General features: G+C 41.6%; 1 protein-coding gene across 2 annotated transcripts in view; it reads left to right on the top strand.

The window, feature by feature from the left end:
* Positions 1-15050, top strand: part of SLC16A10 (solute carrier family 16 member 10) — a 166170-nt gene that overhangs the window by 113141 nt on the left and 37979 nt on the right. Inside the window, exon 3 of one of the 2 annotated variants that reach the window (XM_038395398.2) lies at positions 7150-7327. In XM_038395398.2, coding sequence (XP_038251326.1) covers positions 7150-7327 — 178 coding nt within the window. Of the gene's footprint in view, positions 1-6888; positions 7328-15050 lie in introns of both variants that reach the window. The other variant, XM_038395397.2, reaches the window with a different exon arrangement.

Genomic DNA, 15050 nt, shown 5'->3' on the forward strand with positions numbered 1-15050 from the left:
CACCTCCACAGGGTGCTCCATGCACTTTACTACTTTTCTGCCTGTCAACCCTCTGCTTTCCTGTCCCTCTTCAGGGACCTCACTCATGAGAACCTGCTACGACAGGAAATACGCTTTTCTACTGTTGGGTGCTATAAAAGCGGTTTTCATACAGTATAGAAGAAAGGGGTTTTATTCCAGGTATTTCCTGGTTCCAAAAAAGAATGGCAGTTGGAGACCTATCCTAGATTTAAGGCTACTGAACACCTTTGTGAAGGCACAAAAATTCAAAATGGTGATGCTTGTAGCAATAATTCTGTCACTGGAGTAAGGGAATGGATTCTCATCCCTCAACATTCAGGACACACGTTTCCATATATCAATCCACCAATCCCACAAAAGATACCTACGTTTCACTGTCTGTCAGGACCATTTTCAGTACAATGTGCTCCCTTTGGCCTAAAATCTGCCCCAGGGATCTTTTCAGAGGTCATGCTAGTAGTAGTGGCGCACCTCTTCAGAAAAGGCATTCTGGTGTTCATTTACCTTGACTTTTGAAAGGTTACTCCCTGGTTATAACTTCATGGCCAATTTGCAAAGCCACCTCAACCCCTGTGCAAAAGGTAGAATTCATAGGTGCTCGTCTTGATTCAGTAGCAGCAAGAGCCTACCTCCCAATGCACGGATTCATGGCCCTATCCAGCATAGTCAACATAATCCATCCAGATCAGCCCTCAAACCCTAGTGAAGAACAGTCTTCAGCAGTTGGGGCATATGGCAGTTAGGATTTCTGTTATACACCATGCAAGTGGCTAATGTGAAGTCTTCAAGGGTGGCTCAAGACTGTTTATTCATTGAACAGACAGTCTAACTACACTACTTTCCATACCCACTAGGGCTGTCAATCAGTTAACTCACCTGATTAACTCAAAGAAATTAATTGCAGTTTTAGTCGCATTGTTAAGCAATAAAATAAGTGAAATTTATTATATATTTTTGGATGTTTTTTCTACATTTTCAAATATATTGATTTCAGTTACAACGCAGAATACAAAGTGTACAATGCTCACTTTATATTATTATTTTTGATTACTAATATTTGCACTGTAAAGAACACACACAAGAGAGTATTTTTCAATTCACCTCATACAAGTACTGTAGTGCAGTCTCTTTATCGTGAAAGTGCAAGTTACGAATGTAGATTTTGTGTGTGTGACATAACTGCACTCAAAAACAAAACAATGTAAAACTTCAGAGCCTACAAGTCCACTCGCTCCTCCTTCTTGTTCAGCCAATCGTGAAGACAAACAACTTTGTTTACGTTTATGGGACATAATGCTGCCTCCTCTTTATTGACAATGTCACCTGAAAGTAAGAACAGGCATTCTGGTTTTCGTAGCTGGCATTGCAAGGTATTTATGTGCCCCCCCAGGCTACTTTGCAAGTTTTCCCCCTATTTGTGTGATGAATTAATAAAGAATGCATGATTTTGAAACAATAATGACTTTATTGCCTCTGAAAGCGGTGATTGACGGGGGGAGGTTGGTTGGCTTACAGGGAAGGAGAAACAAACAGAACCGTCATACCATAGCCTGGCCAGTCATGAAACTGGTGTTCAGAGCTTCTCTGATGCGCAGGTCACCCAGCTGTGCTCTTCTAATTGCTCTGGTGTCTGGTTGCGCATAATCGGCCACCAGGCGATTTGCCTCAACCTCCCACCCCGCCATAAACGTCTCCCCCTTACTCTCTCAGATATTGTGGAGCACACAGCAAGCAGCAATAACAATGGGAATATTTGTTTCACTGAGGTCTAACCTAGTCAATAAACTGCATCAGCATGCTTTTAAACGTCCAAATGCACATTCTACCACCATTCTGCACTTGCTCAGCTTATAGTTGAACTGCTCCTTACTACAGTCCAGGTGCCTGTGTATGGCTTCATGAGCCATGGCATTAAGGGATAGGCTGGGTCCCCAAGGATAACTATAGGCATTTCAACATCCCCAATGTTTCTGGTCTAGGAAGTAAGTTCCTTCCTGCAGCTGTTCAAACAGACCAGAGTTCCTGAAGATGCAAGTGTCATGCACCTTTCCCAGCCATCCCACATTGATGTTGGTGAAACATCCCTTGTGATCCACCAGTGCTTGCAGCACCATGGAAAAGTATCTCTTGTGGTTTACGTACTGGCTGCTTTGGTGGTCCGGTCTCAAGATAGGGATATGCGTTCCATCTATTGCCCCACCCCAGTTAGGGAATCCCATTGCAGCAAAGCCATCCACTATGACCTGCACATTTCCCAGAGTCATTACCCTTGATAGCAGCAGCTCAGTGATTGCACTGGCTACTTGGATCACAGCAACCCCCACAGTAGATTTACCCACTCCAAATTGATTCCCAGTTGACCAGTAGCTGTCTGGCATTGCAAACTTCCAGAGGGCTATCGCCATTCGTTTGTGAACTGTGAGGGCTGCTCTCATCTTGGTATTCTTGTGCTTCAGGGCAGGGGAAAGCAAGTCACAAAGTTCCATGAAAGTGGCCTTACGCAAGCGAAAGTTTCTCAGCCACTGGGAATCATCCCAGACCTGCAACACTATGTGGTCCCATCAGTCTGTGCTTGTTTCCTGGGCCCAGAATCGGCATTCCATGGCGTGAACCTGCCCCATTACCGCCATGATGTCCAAATTGCCAGGGCCCATGCTTTGAGAGAAGTCTGTGTCTATGTCCTCATCGCTATTGTGATCGTGCTGTTGTCGCCTCCTTGCCTGCTTTTGCAGGTTCTGCATATACTGCAGGATAATGCGCGAGGTGTTTACAACACTCACAACAGCAGCACTGAGCTGAGCAGGCTCCATGCTTGCCGTGGAATGGCATCTGCAGGAGAGCAGAATTGCAGTGGAAGCGGTGGAGGACGACGGTTAGCACCGCGCACATTTCCTGAGGAAGAACACATGTACCTGGGAGCCCATGACAGACAACATGGAGAAATTCGCTATCGAGACAAGAGCAGGAGAGCAGAGTTGCAGCGGAAGTGGTCGATGATGACGGGATACCACGAGAATAGATATTTATAAAGAACGATGAGACGACCTGCGAGGTGGATTCATGGCACCAGGAGAGCAGAGTTGCAGCAGAAGCGGTAGTTGGATGACGATGGTTAGCAGTCCTACTGCACCGTCTGCTTAAAGCAGTAGGGCATCTGCACGGAAAAAAGGCGTGAAATGATTGTCTGCCATTGCTTTCACGGAGAGAGGGGCAACTGACGACATGTACCCAAAACCACCTGCGACAATGTTTTTGCCTCATCAGGCACTGGGAGCTCAACCCAGAATTCCAATGGGCTGCGGGAACTGTGGGATAGCAACCCACAGTGCAATGCTCCAAAAGTCGACGCTAGCCACAGTACTACGGATGCACTCCGCCGACTTAATGCACTTAGTGGGGACATGCACAATCGACTATATAAATCGCTTCGTAAAAATCGACTTCTATAAATTCGACCTAATTTCGTAGTGTAGACATACCCCTAGAATTGAGCACCCTTAGGGACACTACTTGCAGAAGAAGAAATGCTTACTCATGTAGTGTAGTAACTGGTTCTTTGAGATGTGCGTCCCTTTGGGAGCTTCACTACCTGTTCTCCTTCCTCTCAGCTTTGGAATTCTCTGCTGTGGAGCCATGTGGTAGAGAAGGAACTGAGGGAAGTTCATCCTCACAGTGCTATATAACAGCACAGAGTATGAGACTGAGTAAGATGCATGTGCAGGCCAAATAGACACTGCCATGAGAAATCCCTGCTCAAAGATGCGGGGGGAACAAGGGCACCTAGAATGGACAGCCTTAGGGACGCACATCTCAAAGAACCACAGTTACTTCACAGACTGAATAACCATTTCTTCTCTTCCTGCTATCATCTAGCTCCTCCTATAGTGTTCACCTACTATTTTGCCTTCCTTTTTCATGTTTGTGAGACTGTTACCCATAGGAGGCTACTCAGTAGGTTCTTGCTGCTTAGGGTGACCACATTGCCCAAAGGGAAAATAGGACATCATGGGGGATTGGCCCGAGCTGCTCGCCTGAGCCCTCCTCCCCACATGGAGCTGGCGTTGTTGCTCGCTTGAGTCCTGCTTGCCCCCCCACGCAAGGCTGGTGTTGCTGCTCACTTGAGCCTTGCCTGCCCTCCCTGTGCGAGATTAACGCTGATGTTGCTGCTCGTTCCAGCCCTGCCTGCCTGCCCCCCATGCGAGGCCAACGCTAGTGTCACTGCTTGCTCGAGCCCTGCCTGCTCCCCGCCTGAGCCCTGCCGTGCTGGTGTTGCTGCTTGCTAAAGCCCTGCATGTGCTGAACCCTGTCCCTCCCCCCACGCAGGGCTGATATTGGCATAGCTGCTCGCTCGAGCCCTAAATGCCCCCGCCAGAGCCCTGCCTTCCTCCCTGCGCAGAACAGGTATCTCCCTTCCCCACCTCATCTGTTCCTCTGCAACTCACTTTTTTGACAAAAGTGGGCATTTGTGCCATTTGCTCTTGACAACTGAGCAAACGGGAAAAATGCCAACTTTTGCATTAAAAGTCAGGACGGCCAGGACAGGGCTTTAAAAAGGGATTGTCCTGGCCAAAACGTGATGTATGGTCACCCTACTGCTGCTGCCCTTTTAAAGGACAGAATGGGAGGCAGAGGGAAAAGACCCTTTTTGATTCAGGATATCAGGAAAACCAGTAAGGATGAGAGCAACTGGAAAGTAAATCGTAAGACTGATTCATTTTTATGACCATCAATCAGTACTTAAGAGTTTTTTTCTGTATAGTTTAATGAATATATAACACTGAGCTGTTTTTCATCTTAGGACAGAAAGCTGCCTGTGTCACCTCCTCCTTGCCAGAGTATACACCTCTGTAAACATTCCTTGGAACTGCAGAATTTCTGTTTGACTAATAAGGTACCTTAGGTGGGGAAAAGTGAGAGAGAGTGTTTGTGTGCAGAGAGGGATTACTTGCACAATTTACTACCCATAATAAAAAGTTTGCTGCTCTAAGCTCTGCAGATCAATTTGTGACCCATATTGCATGAAAGGTAACCAACAGCAGCAAGATAAGACAAAATAGTAAACAAATAAGATTGATTAGTTTTTATGATCGTCAATCAGTGAAAAATAACTGAGAAAATAAGTAGAGAAAGTAATAAAGCTCCAGAAGGGGTATAATCTAATAATGACAAACCAGAACCACTTTTGTAAATGCTAAATCATACCTCCAGCGTTAGATTCCTTTGAAAGAGTTAACAAATACGCACAACATACATATGGTAAAACATTTCTGCTACATGCACACATATAAAGTTTTTGCCTCTTAATGAAAAGAACAGATGTAACACAATCAGTAAATCATAGCCACATTTAATGGCTGCATGTCATTTATTTTTTAGAGCAAATATATACTGTACTTTTCTACATCTAAATTATGTATTCATCTACTTTTTGATTAGATCATTGTCATGAGTCATTTTACAGACTGAAGAACAGAATTAGTTCTAAGATACCGCATAGAACTCCAGGCCCTGAATACATCTATTTACAAAAGATTAGGCTGCCATCTTTTGGCAGAAGGAAAGGAACAAAAAACATTACTAACAAACACAGATAAAATGTATTGTGCCATTGGACTCTCCTGTTTGATTTTAATATAATAATTCCAAGACTATAGTCCTCCCAGTTTATTAATGTTTATTGCAGGCCAGTACTAGCCCAACTGTAGTTGCCCTCTTATGGCTTACCTAGACTAGGATAAAAGGTGTATTTTAAAAACATGTTAGGCAATATGTTTTAACTAATACATTCTAAAATTCTAGGGTTCACTGCCACTGTCTTTCATATTTTAAAATACAATTTGCTCTGTTTGCACTATAGTTTTAAAAAGTTTTACTTAAAATGTGTTAGCTAACTGTTTTGTAAAATGTATCTTTCATCCTTGTCTAAACAACTCCCTGAAATAAGCGCTTGGTACTTGACTTTCTAACCGAATTCTAACGCAGAATTCACTGTTGTAATCTCTCCTCTGTGTTGCAGCTGTCTCAATCTCCGGGAGATGAAAATATATTTTCATTACTTTGCTTGTATTCTCCTTATTAATTATATCCATATTCTCTGGAGCAAACATCTTTTTGGTGGCAGCCTAATCTTACTTGTTTAGCAAGAGAATGGCCCTGTTTTCACTTCAGTTGTATTTTGTGGTGGAAATCTCTGCCATGAGGAACAAATTATAGTGCTGCTTGTTCCTAATATAAACTGGAGTAAGAATGTCATTCTCTTTTAATAGATTTTTTTTCTCATTACTTTTTTTGGCCTGTACTATACCTGTGTATGTAAATATAAATGCTGAAAAACACTGATGTAAAAAAGTGAAAAAACTTTGAATATTTGGTTATGGTTAAAGGGATGTTGTCAGGTGAAAAATCATACTTAACAAAATCTGACCAGTTATACATAACCCATTATACTAAAATTTGAAGCAATTTTCTAGTTTTATTCTTCACAATTAATAGTTTCAGAGTGGTAGCTATGTTAGTCTGTATCAGCAAAAACAATGAGGATTTCCCCCTACTGTTACTCGCATCTTCTTGTCAACTGTTTGAAATGGGCCACTCTCATTATCACTACAAAAGTGATTTTTTCCTCCCTTGGTAGTCTACTGTTAATGAATTGTCTTGTTAGACTGACTCCCCCCCCACTTGGTAAGGCTAATCCAACTTGATAGAATTTACTTCTACAGTAAATACGTATAAACTATATTAATATTTTATTCTGCAATCACATATTTGGAAGATTAACTCTTTTATATGTAACTGTTGAATATGAGCGCTCACAGTGTTGCATGTAACATACTAATGCAATTTTCAAACTTTTTTCTTTTGATATAGCACCATTGAACCTCTGTATTTCACCTATGGAATCTTATTTGCCTGTGGTTGTTCATTTGCATACCAGCCATCCTTGGTCATTCTGGGGCACTATTTCAAGAAGCGCCTTGGACTAGTTAATGGCATCGTCACTGCCGGCAGCAGCTTATTCACTGTGTCACTGCCTTTTCTTTTGAGAGTGTTGATTGATTCGGTTGGCCTGTACAACACTTTAAGGGTTCTGAGCATCCTTATGTTTGTTCTTTTCCTGGCTGGCTTCAGTTACAAACCCCTCATTTCCAGTGCAAGTGACAAAGAGGGTGGAAAGAAGGGCATGTTGAGATTTCCTCCTGCAAAGAAGATTTTCAGTTTCTCCATTTTCAAGGTTACGGGTTATCGAATCTGGGCTTTTGGAATCCCCGCTGCACTTTTTGGATACTTTGTGCCTTATGTTCACTTGGTAAGTGCTATGTTTAGTTCATTTAAAAAATCTATTCCTTTTATATTCTGGTCTAAGAAAACCACTGGTAATAGGAATATCTAACACTAAAGTTGTACTGTGGAGGATCAAGTGGCTTGCGTTCTAATGTCTGCAATTAGGAGACATTCTAGCTGTCAATCAGAACTGTTGCACTCTCTTAGTCTGGAGCTAGTTTAATTTTTAGTTCCTCATTTTCTCCCCTGAGGTTGTATAGAGGGGAAAAAGGAAAAATATTTTAACTGCACAAGAAAGCCTCCAGGTAGTATTCTGTTTCACTTCAAATGAATGTTGTATTATTGACTGAACAAAATTGTTTGATTTTTAGGCCCTGAACGGTAAACATTGCCAATTACACTGTATATTTATCAATCATTTGAGTAAGGATAGTGAGTGGATGCAGCATATTAGAGTTCAAAGCAGTACTGAGAATATACTTTAGAATATAAAATATTATGCTTTGGACTTATTGGATACTTTATGAAAAAAACACTCCTGCAGATAACAAAATAGGGAGATTTTGATCAAGATTGTAATGAAAGAATTAAAATATATTGCAGAAAAAAAGTTGATTTCTAGTCCATGCTTAATTTCCCATTTTGATTGATATGTCAGTAATAATATTAACTAGAGCTTTGCCAAAAATTTGCACTGCTAGTAAATCAATGTTTTAATTGAATAAATTAATTCAAATAAATAATAAAAATAATTCAATAAATTATTCAGTGGTTTTGTTAGAAGCAAAATATTTGGGCTACATCTTGCCTTTCCCTTTGAAATTTCGTAATAATAAGTACGAAAAAGGAGATCTTCAATTTTGTATAATGCCAGTAGTAACATTCCCATTCCCATTTTCATGGGTTTATAACTGCCAAGGTTGGTGCTCCTTTAGGATAGTTCCTATCTCTACAATAACTAATAGGACCTGGAGCTATGGTGCCGTAGAAGCTGTCAATCATCTACATCTTGTGCATGTACTTCCGTTACTTTGTCTCCACAGCAGAAAAAAAACTGCTCCCTCACCTTCTTCTCCACCTACAAAGTTCTTACTCTAATGATATTTGGTATAACTTGGAGGCATCTTACATGAACTTCATCCAGCTGGCCAAGTATCCCATTTCTTAGGAAGCTGCTCAAAAATAACTCACTAACTGCGGCTGTCGAGCCTGAAGTGATGGAGTTGCAAAGCAAAGGACTTAGGCCTGCTCTACACTTAAAAATTAGATTAACCTAGCTGCCATGCTCAGGGCTGTGAAAAAATTCTAACCCTGAGTGCAGACGTGGGTTGGTTGATGAAATTTCTGTTGACATAGCTACCGCCTCTCAGAGAGATGGATTAACTACACATTGGAAGAACCCTTCTGTCTATGTAGGAAGCATATGCATTACAGCAGCATAGGTTCAGTGCCATAGATATGCCACTGTAGCATCTGTAGTGTAGGCGTATCCTTAAAAGAAGCTGAAGGGATGAATTGTTTGTTCCATTCCACAGCCTCTTCAGCAAACTCACACTAAGAATGTTTGATAAAGAGCAGCCACTACTAGGATTGCCATCTATTATGGAAAAAATCAGGATTACTTCAGTTTTCATTAATTTGTCTGGCATAAATCAGTAACTTGATGCAAAAACAGTTTTATTTTTAAAAAATGCCTATATGCAACACAGTGGGTGACAAATTATGATGTCATGATGTTATATCATTTTTTGGCAATGAATGCATCAAATACATGAAAAGATTCTGCATGAAAGATGTCACTGCTGGTATTAAATTAATGCAGGGGTCGGCAACCTGCGGCACACGTGCCAAAGGCGGCATGCGAGCTGATTTTTAGTGGGACTCTGCTGCCAGCCAGGGTCCTGGCCGCCGGCCCTGCTCAACCCGCTGCCGGCCTGGATGGATGGAACGCCAGGCTGGCAGTGAGCTGAGCGGGGCCAGGACCCTGGCTGGAAGGGGCTGGCGGACGGAACCCCAGACTGGCAGCGGGCTGAGCGGCTCAGCCCGCTGCCGGTCTGGGGTTCCGTCTGCTGCCCGCACTGCTGGTCTGGGGTTCCGGCCGCTGGCACTGCTCAGCCCGCTGCCAGTCTGGGATTCCGTAGGGGGGCAATTATTTGAATTTTTGATTGACCAAAAATTGTGACTTGTTTTTGGTTATTTTGTTATAATTGTATTATTAGTGGTCTTACTGTGTGAAATACAGTCTGCTATTCTTATGTAGACTGTATTCCTTCAAAATAGTGAGTAAATCCTTTTTTAAACAAATCCCCATGTAGTGTAACTGCAGACTAGATACCACATGAAGTAGAAATAGTGAGGCACTGGACTTTTGTTTACTTTAAGTTCTCCAGCTGCTCCAGTAAATGACAAAGCTCAAGAGGCGAGCAAAATAAATAATAATAATAATAATAATACAAAAAAATCTAATTTGATGCCTTCCTTGTATGTGTGAGGAATTGACAATAACCAAACAAATGAAAATCACTAAACATACCTTTAAACTTCTTCAGAATTCTGAAAGACAAATCTAACATACCTTCCATCACTAAGTTAAATTCGGTTATGCAAAAGACAGGCAAAAATTAGGACAATCTTTTAACTAGCCAAAAGTACTGTTGCACATAAGAGATTCTCAGCTCTGTTAGGATGCTTGTTAATGGGTGTTGCTTGGGTCCAAGATTTGATTAAACCCACAAGTAGAGTTGGGGGAAAAAAGATGCAGCTTACTGATTTAAAATAGTTTATTCCATTTATTATGCGCTTTCATATATACGGATGCTCTGTTTTTGCAGTATGGTCTCTTCTGTATCATATAGGGGTAATTTATGGCTCAAATTGAGGGATAGGGATCCAGAATATAAAAGCAACTTGTGATCTATGCTGCTTTTAATGGCATTATGCTTTCTGATGATGCCTTGGAAAGAGTTTATGTAAAGTTAGGTATGAAATGTAATATTTAGAAAATGATCTTGAAATGGCAATATCAAGGGTTTCCTCCCAGGAGATATCCTAAAACCCAGTATTTTGATCTTTAGTACAAATATCTAGAAGCATTACCTACCTTAATTTAACATCTCAGTAGTATTAAAATGCTATGAATTTCAATAGGGTTGGTTCAGTCTACCACATGTCGGGGAGGGATAGCTCAGTGGTTTGATCATTGGCCTGCTAAACCCAGGGTTCTGAGTTCAATCCTTGAGAGGGCCATTTAGGGATCTGGGGTAAAAATTGGAGATTGGCCCTGCTTTGAGCCAGGGGGTTGGATTAGATGACCTCCTGAGGTCCCTTCCAACCCTGAGATTCTATGTGGGGGGAAACCTCTCCATTTCTGAGGAATTTACATTATCATAATAACTGACAAATGACCCAGAGAAGAAAACCAAGGATTCCTTTAGTAGAGTTTTCATAAAATCCTCAATTTGTTGTACTCTCTGCTTTGCCTGTAAGGAAAATCAGTCCTAAACAACATCTAACACTTGGAAACAATCCTTCCATTCCAGTGCAAAACAAATTCATTCTTTTTTTACTTAATGGTTTGTTACTGAAAGAAATGGGGAAGTCTTCTGTCTGTTTTAAACTTTTCTCCTTTAAACATCTGCATCTTAAATTATTATTTATATTGCAGTATCACCGAGAGGCTCCAGTGGGGATCAGGGCCCCATTTGTAGCAGGTGCTTTGCAAAGACACAGTCCCATCCCTGTAGAATTTACAATCTAAGGCAAGATGTGACAAGTGAATCACAAACAATAGGAGGAAAGGGAAGGGAGGAGTATAGCCTATATAACTGCGACTTATTACTATACAGGTATTTTTATAAATCTTATCAATGTAATATCTGTTTACCTACATGCAGAATTTGATGGTTCTGAATTAAACACTTCAACTGATGATCACTAGCATTTCAGAAAACCTGGCATTCAAACGCCATAATAGATTAATCTCTGGTTCTAGTCATGTCAGAAGCAAAGAAAGTCAGGAGAAAGCAAGCCAGCAATAAATATACTGTAGTGCTAAAATATTAATGTTTTGTGAACAAGCAATGCTACGCCCATTGTCAAAGCAGTGTAGTACATATGCTTTCAGGACTAGTAAACTTTTCTAAACCTTGGTCTTGGATCATTGATAAGAAAGCAGAGTGTTTTAATACCTGAAAGAGCACCCATGTGTGAAAGATTTATTTTATGATAATTATTTTACATATAAGCCTAAAGGACTCCTCCATTCCCAATAGCAGAAGCTCTTTTGACCAAATCCAAATGTTGTAACATCACAAGATACTCACTGCATCTTCTGATCCCCCTGAAGTTAAATGTATGGTAAATTTATGAATATCTGTCTGTTTAAATAATCCCTGATAAACACTCATTAGTTTAAAATATGTGCTAGTAAGAATGATAGGAAAAATGATTTGCAAATTGAATATTTCAGTTACAGCTTGGAGGGGCAGTGCGGGCAGCAGCGCATGATCTGGCACTCCTGCTGGGGCTGGGGGTTGTGGGGCTGGCAGGTTCCTTACCTGGCTCTGTGCCTCCCTGGAAGTGGTGACATCCCCATCCCTCAGCTCCTAGGCAGCGATGTGGCCAGGCAGCTCTGAGCGCTGCCTCTACCCCGAGAAACGGAGCCAATAGGAGCTGCGGGGGCAGCCCCTGCGGGTGGGGGAATCGTGCAGAGACTACTGGCCATGCTGCACCTCCGCCAAGGAGCAGAGGGAGGGGGATGTTGCTGCTTCAGGGGAGCCCCCGAAGGTAAGCACTGCCCAGAGCCCCCACCCCCTCCCATGCACCAGCCCTGAGCCCCCCTCCCAAACTCCTGCCGGGGAAAGGAGGGCACAGTGGCCTGAGACTGCCCCATTAACGGCTGGTGCAGCTGGTACAGGGGCTGCCTGAGCTGTTCAGGCAGCCCCCAGGCCAGGTGCACTGGCTGCTGCAGAAGTCATGGAGGTCACAGAAAATCTGTGATTTCCGTGACCTCCATGATAAACTCGCAGCCTTAATTATTACTAGGATAGGAACTTAAAAATGCTTTGGGGAATGGTTATAGTAACAGAAATCCCCTCTTGCAGCAGTAAACTGAGAGGCATAGAGCACTGTGGATATCCCGCACACTCAACAGTCTAGGAGGGGAGGGGGGAAAAGAGCAGTTAAGCAGCAGTGAATCCCACACACTTTGGCAGCCAAGAGATGCTAGTAGGAAATAGAAGAAATGCTCCTTCTCCCTTCCAGCAGCCAGATAGAGGTGGGGAGGGTGGCTTCAAATTATCTGACAACCTCTAGCCTGAGGCTGATGCAAAAAATGGGAAGTTCATAAGCAGGGTGCAGGGCTAACACCCTAAAACAAATCTCAGCATCTTCCCTTTTCCCAACAGTTGGAGGGATATGGAGGCTGGCTTCTTACCTTGATGTTGCCCCCGAACAGGATCTCCAACCCAGCTTCACCCCATGTTTTGTATCCATCTGTGGCTAGCAGGGTTAGTCCTTTGGTTATTGGGTATCAGTAAAATTTCCTAGCCCTTTGTTTGGGTGCATGCATTGTCATGTTGGTAGTTGGGCAAGCGAGGTAGAGATGATGGGATAAATTAGAAATGAGAAGTATGTTACTGAGATAAGTGTTGGGGGAGAAATGGAAAAAGGAGAGAAAAATCTATGTTAGGAGATAGAGAATGCAGTGTAGGGAAGAGGAAAGAGGAGGAGTAGAGAAGACTATGCAGGAAAATCTGTGTTGCTGTCTAATACAGGACGAAAAACAAGTGAAGTAAAGACAGGCAAAGCAGTTCTTACAAAGGCAAGGGATGGATTAAGTAGGGCTGGTCAAACAGTACTGCATAATTATCTGATAAAACTCACTGGTATTTGTTGGATAGTTTATTTGATAGTTTGTTGTGGTTATTATAAAACTATAAATTATAAAATATAAAATTATATTCAGAAAATGCATCACATTAATGCTAGTAGAATTTGTCAAATACATTTAATTAATAGTTTACAAGCCCTTATATTTAAACTCTTATACTGTCAACCAACTTACTATTTAAAGTTGCAATTAAATACAGTGCACAGCTGTTTTATGTCTTTAAATTAAATGGGACATGGCTTTAGGATGAGGTGTGGTGACAAAAGTCCAAGGGGATAGCTCAGTGGTTTGAGCATTGGTCTGCTAAACCCAGGGTTGTGAGTTCAGTCCTTGAGGGGACCATTTGGGATCCGGGGCAAAAATTGGGGGTTGGTCCTGCTTTGAGCAGGGGGTTGGACTAGATGACCTCCTGAGATCCCTTCCAACCCTAGTATTCTATGAATTCTATGAATAAAAGAGTGACTTTGACAGAGGGTTTGAAGTTGAGGTGGAGAGGAATGATAAATTTTAATAGGGTCATAGAAGCAACAAGAGGGAGAACAGTGGGGAATCTGCTCAAGATCTTTTATTTTCTATTCACAAATGCAAAGAGTATGGGGAATAAACAGGAATAACTGGAATTCTTAGTACACAAACAAAATTATGACTTAATCGGCACCACAGAAGTTTGGTGGGATAAATATTATGGCTGGAATGTTGATATAGAGGGGTATAGCTTGTTCAGGAAGGACAGACAGAGGAAAAGGGAGAAGGTGTTGCGTTGTACTAGAATGTATGAACTTGTTCCAAGGTCAAGAAGGAGCTGAGAGGAAGGCCAGTTGCATGTCTCTGAGTGAAAATAAAAGGGGGAAAAATCTGGGGCAACATCATGTTAGATGTCTATAGAGACCACCAAATAAGGAAGAGGAAAGTGGATGCATCACTTTTAGGAAAAATAACAAATATTCAAAACACAAGACCTAGAAGACTTTAACTACCAAAATATCTGTTGGAAAAATAATCCATCAAAACACAGAAAATTCAATATGTTCATGGAAAGTGTTGGGAGGCGGGGGGAGAGAACAACTTCTTCTTTCAGAAGGTGGAGGAAGAAACCAGGAGGGCAGCCATTTTAACTTGATTCTGACTAAGAGAGAAATTGGTAGCGAACTGAATGAGAAGGCAACTTGGGTGAAAATGATCCTGAAATCTTCAAGCTTCATGATTCTAAGGAAAAAAAAGGAATGAGAACAGTAGAATAAGGACAATGGACTTCAACAAACTTAGACTCAACAAACTTAGATAACTAGTAGGTAAGGTTACATGGGAAGAAAATCTAAGGGATAAAGGAGTTCAGGAGAGCTGTCAGTTTCTCAGAGACAATATTTAAGGCACAGCTATTCTTCCTATCTTTCCTGACACAGAGGAAAGATAGGAAGAATAGCAAGAAACCAATATGGCTCCATCAGGAGCTCTTTCATTACCTGAAAATCAAAAAGGAATCCTACAAAAAGTGGCAACAAGGAAAAACTGCTAAAAATGAGTACAAAAGAATAGTACAAGCATGTAGGGAAAAAATCAGAAAGGCTAAAGCGTGAAATCAGTTACTCTTAGCAAGGGACATAAAAGTTAATAAGAAGAGATTAGATAAATACATTAGGAGCAAAAGAAAGACTAAGTAAAGTGTAGGTCCACTGCTTAATGAGGAAGGAGAGTGAATAACAGACAAAACCAAGCAGGTTGATGTGTTTAATGTCTCTTTTGCTTCAGTTTTCACTAAAAAGGTTAATTGTGACTGGATACTTAACACAAATAATGTTAACAGGGAGAAGGAATGCAAGCCAGAATAGGGAAAGAACAGGTTAAAGAATATTTAGAT

This window comes from Dermochelys coriacea, chromosome 3 (genome assembly GCF_009764565.3).
Source record: "Dermochelys coriacea isolate rDerCor1 chromosome 3, rDerCor1.pri.v4, whole genome shotgun sequence".
Lineage (NCBI taxonomy): Eukaryota > Metazoa > Chordata > Testudines > Dermochelyidae > Dermochelys > Dermochelys coriacea.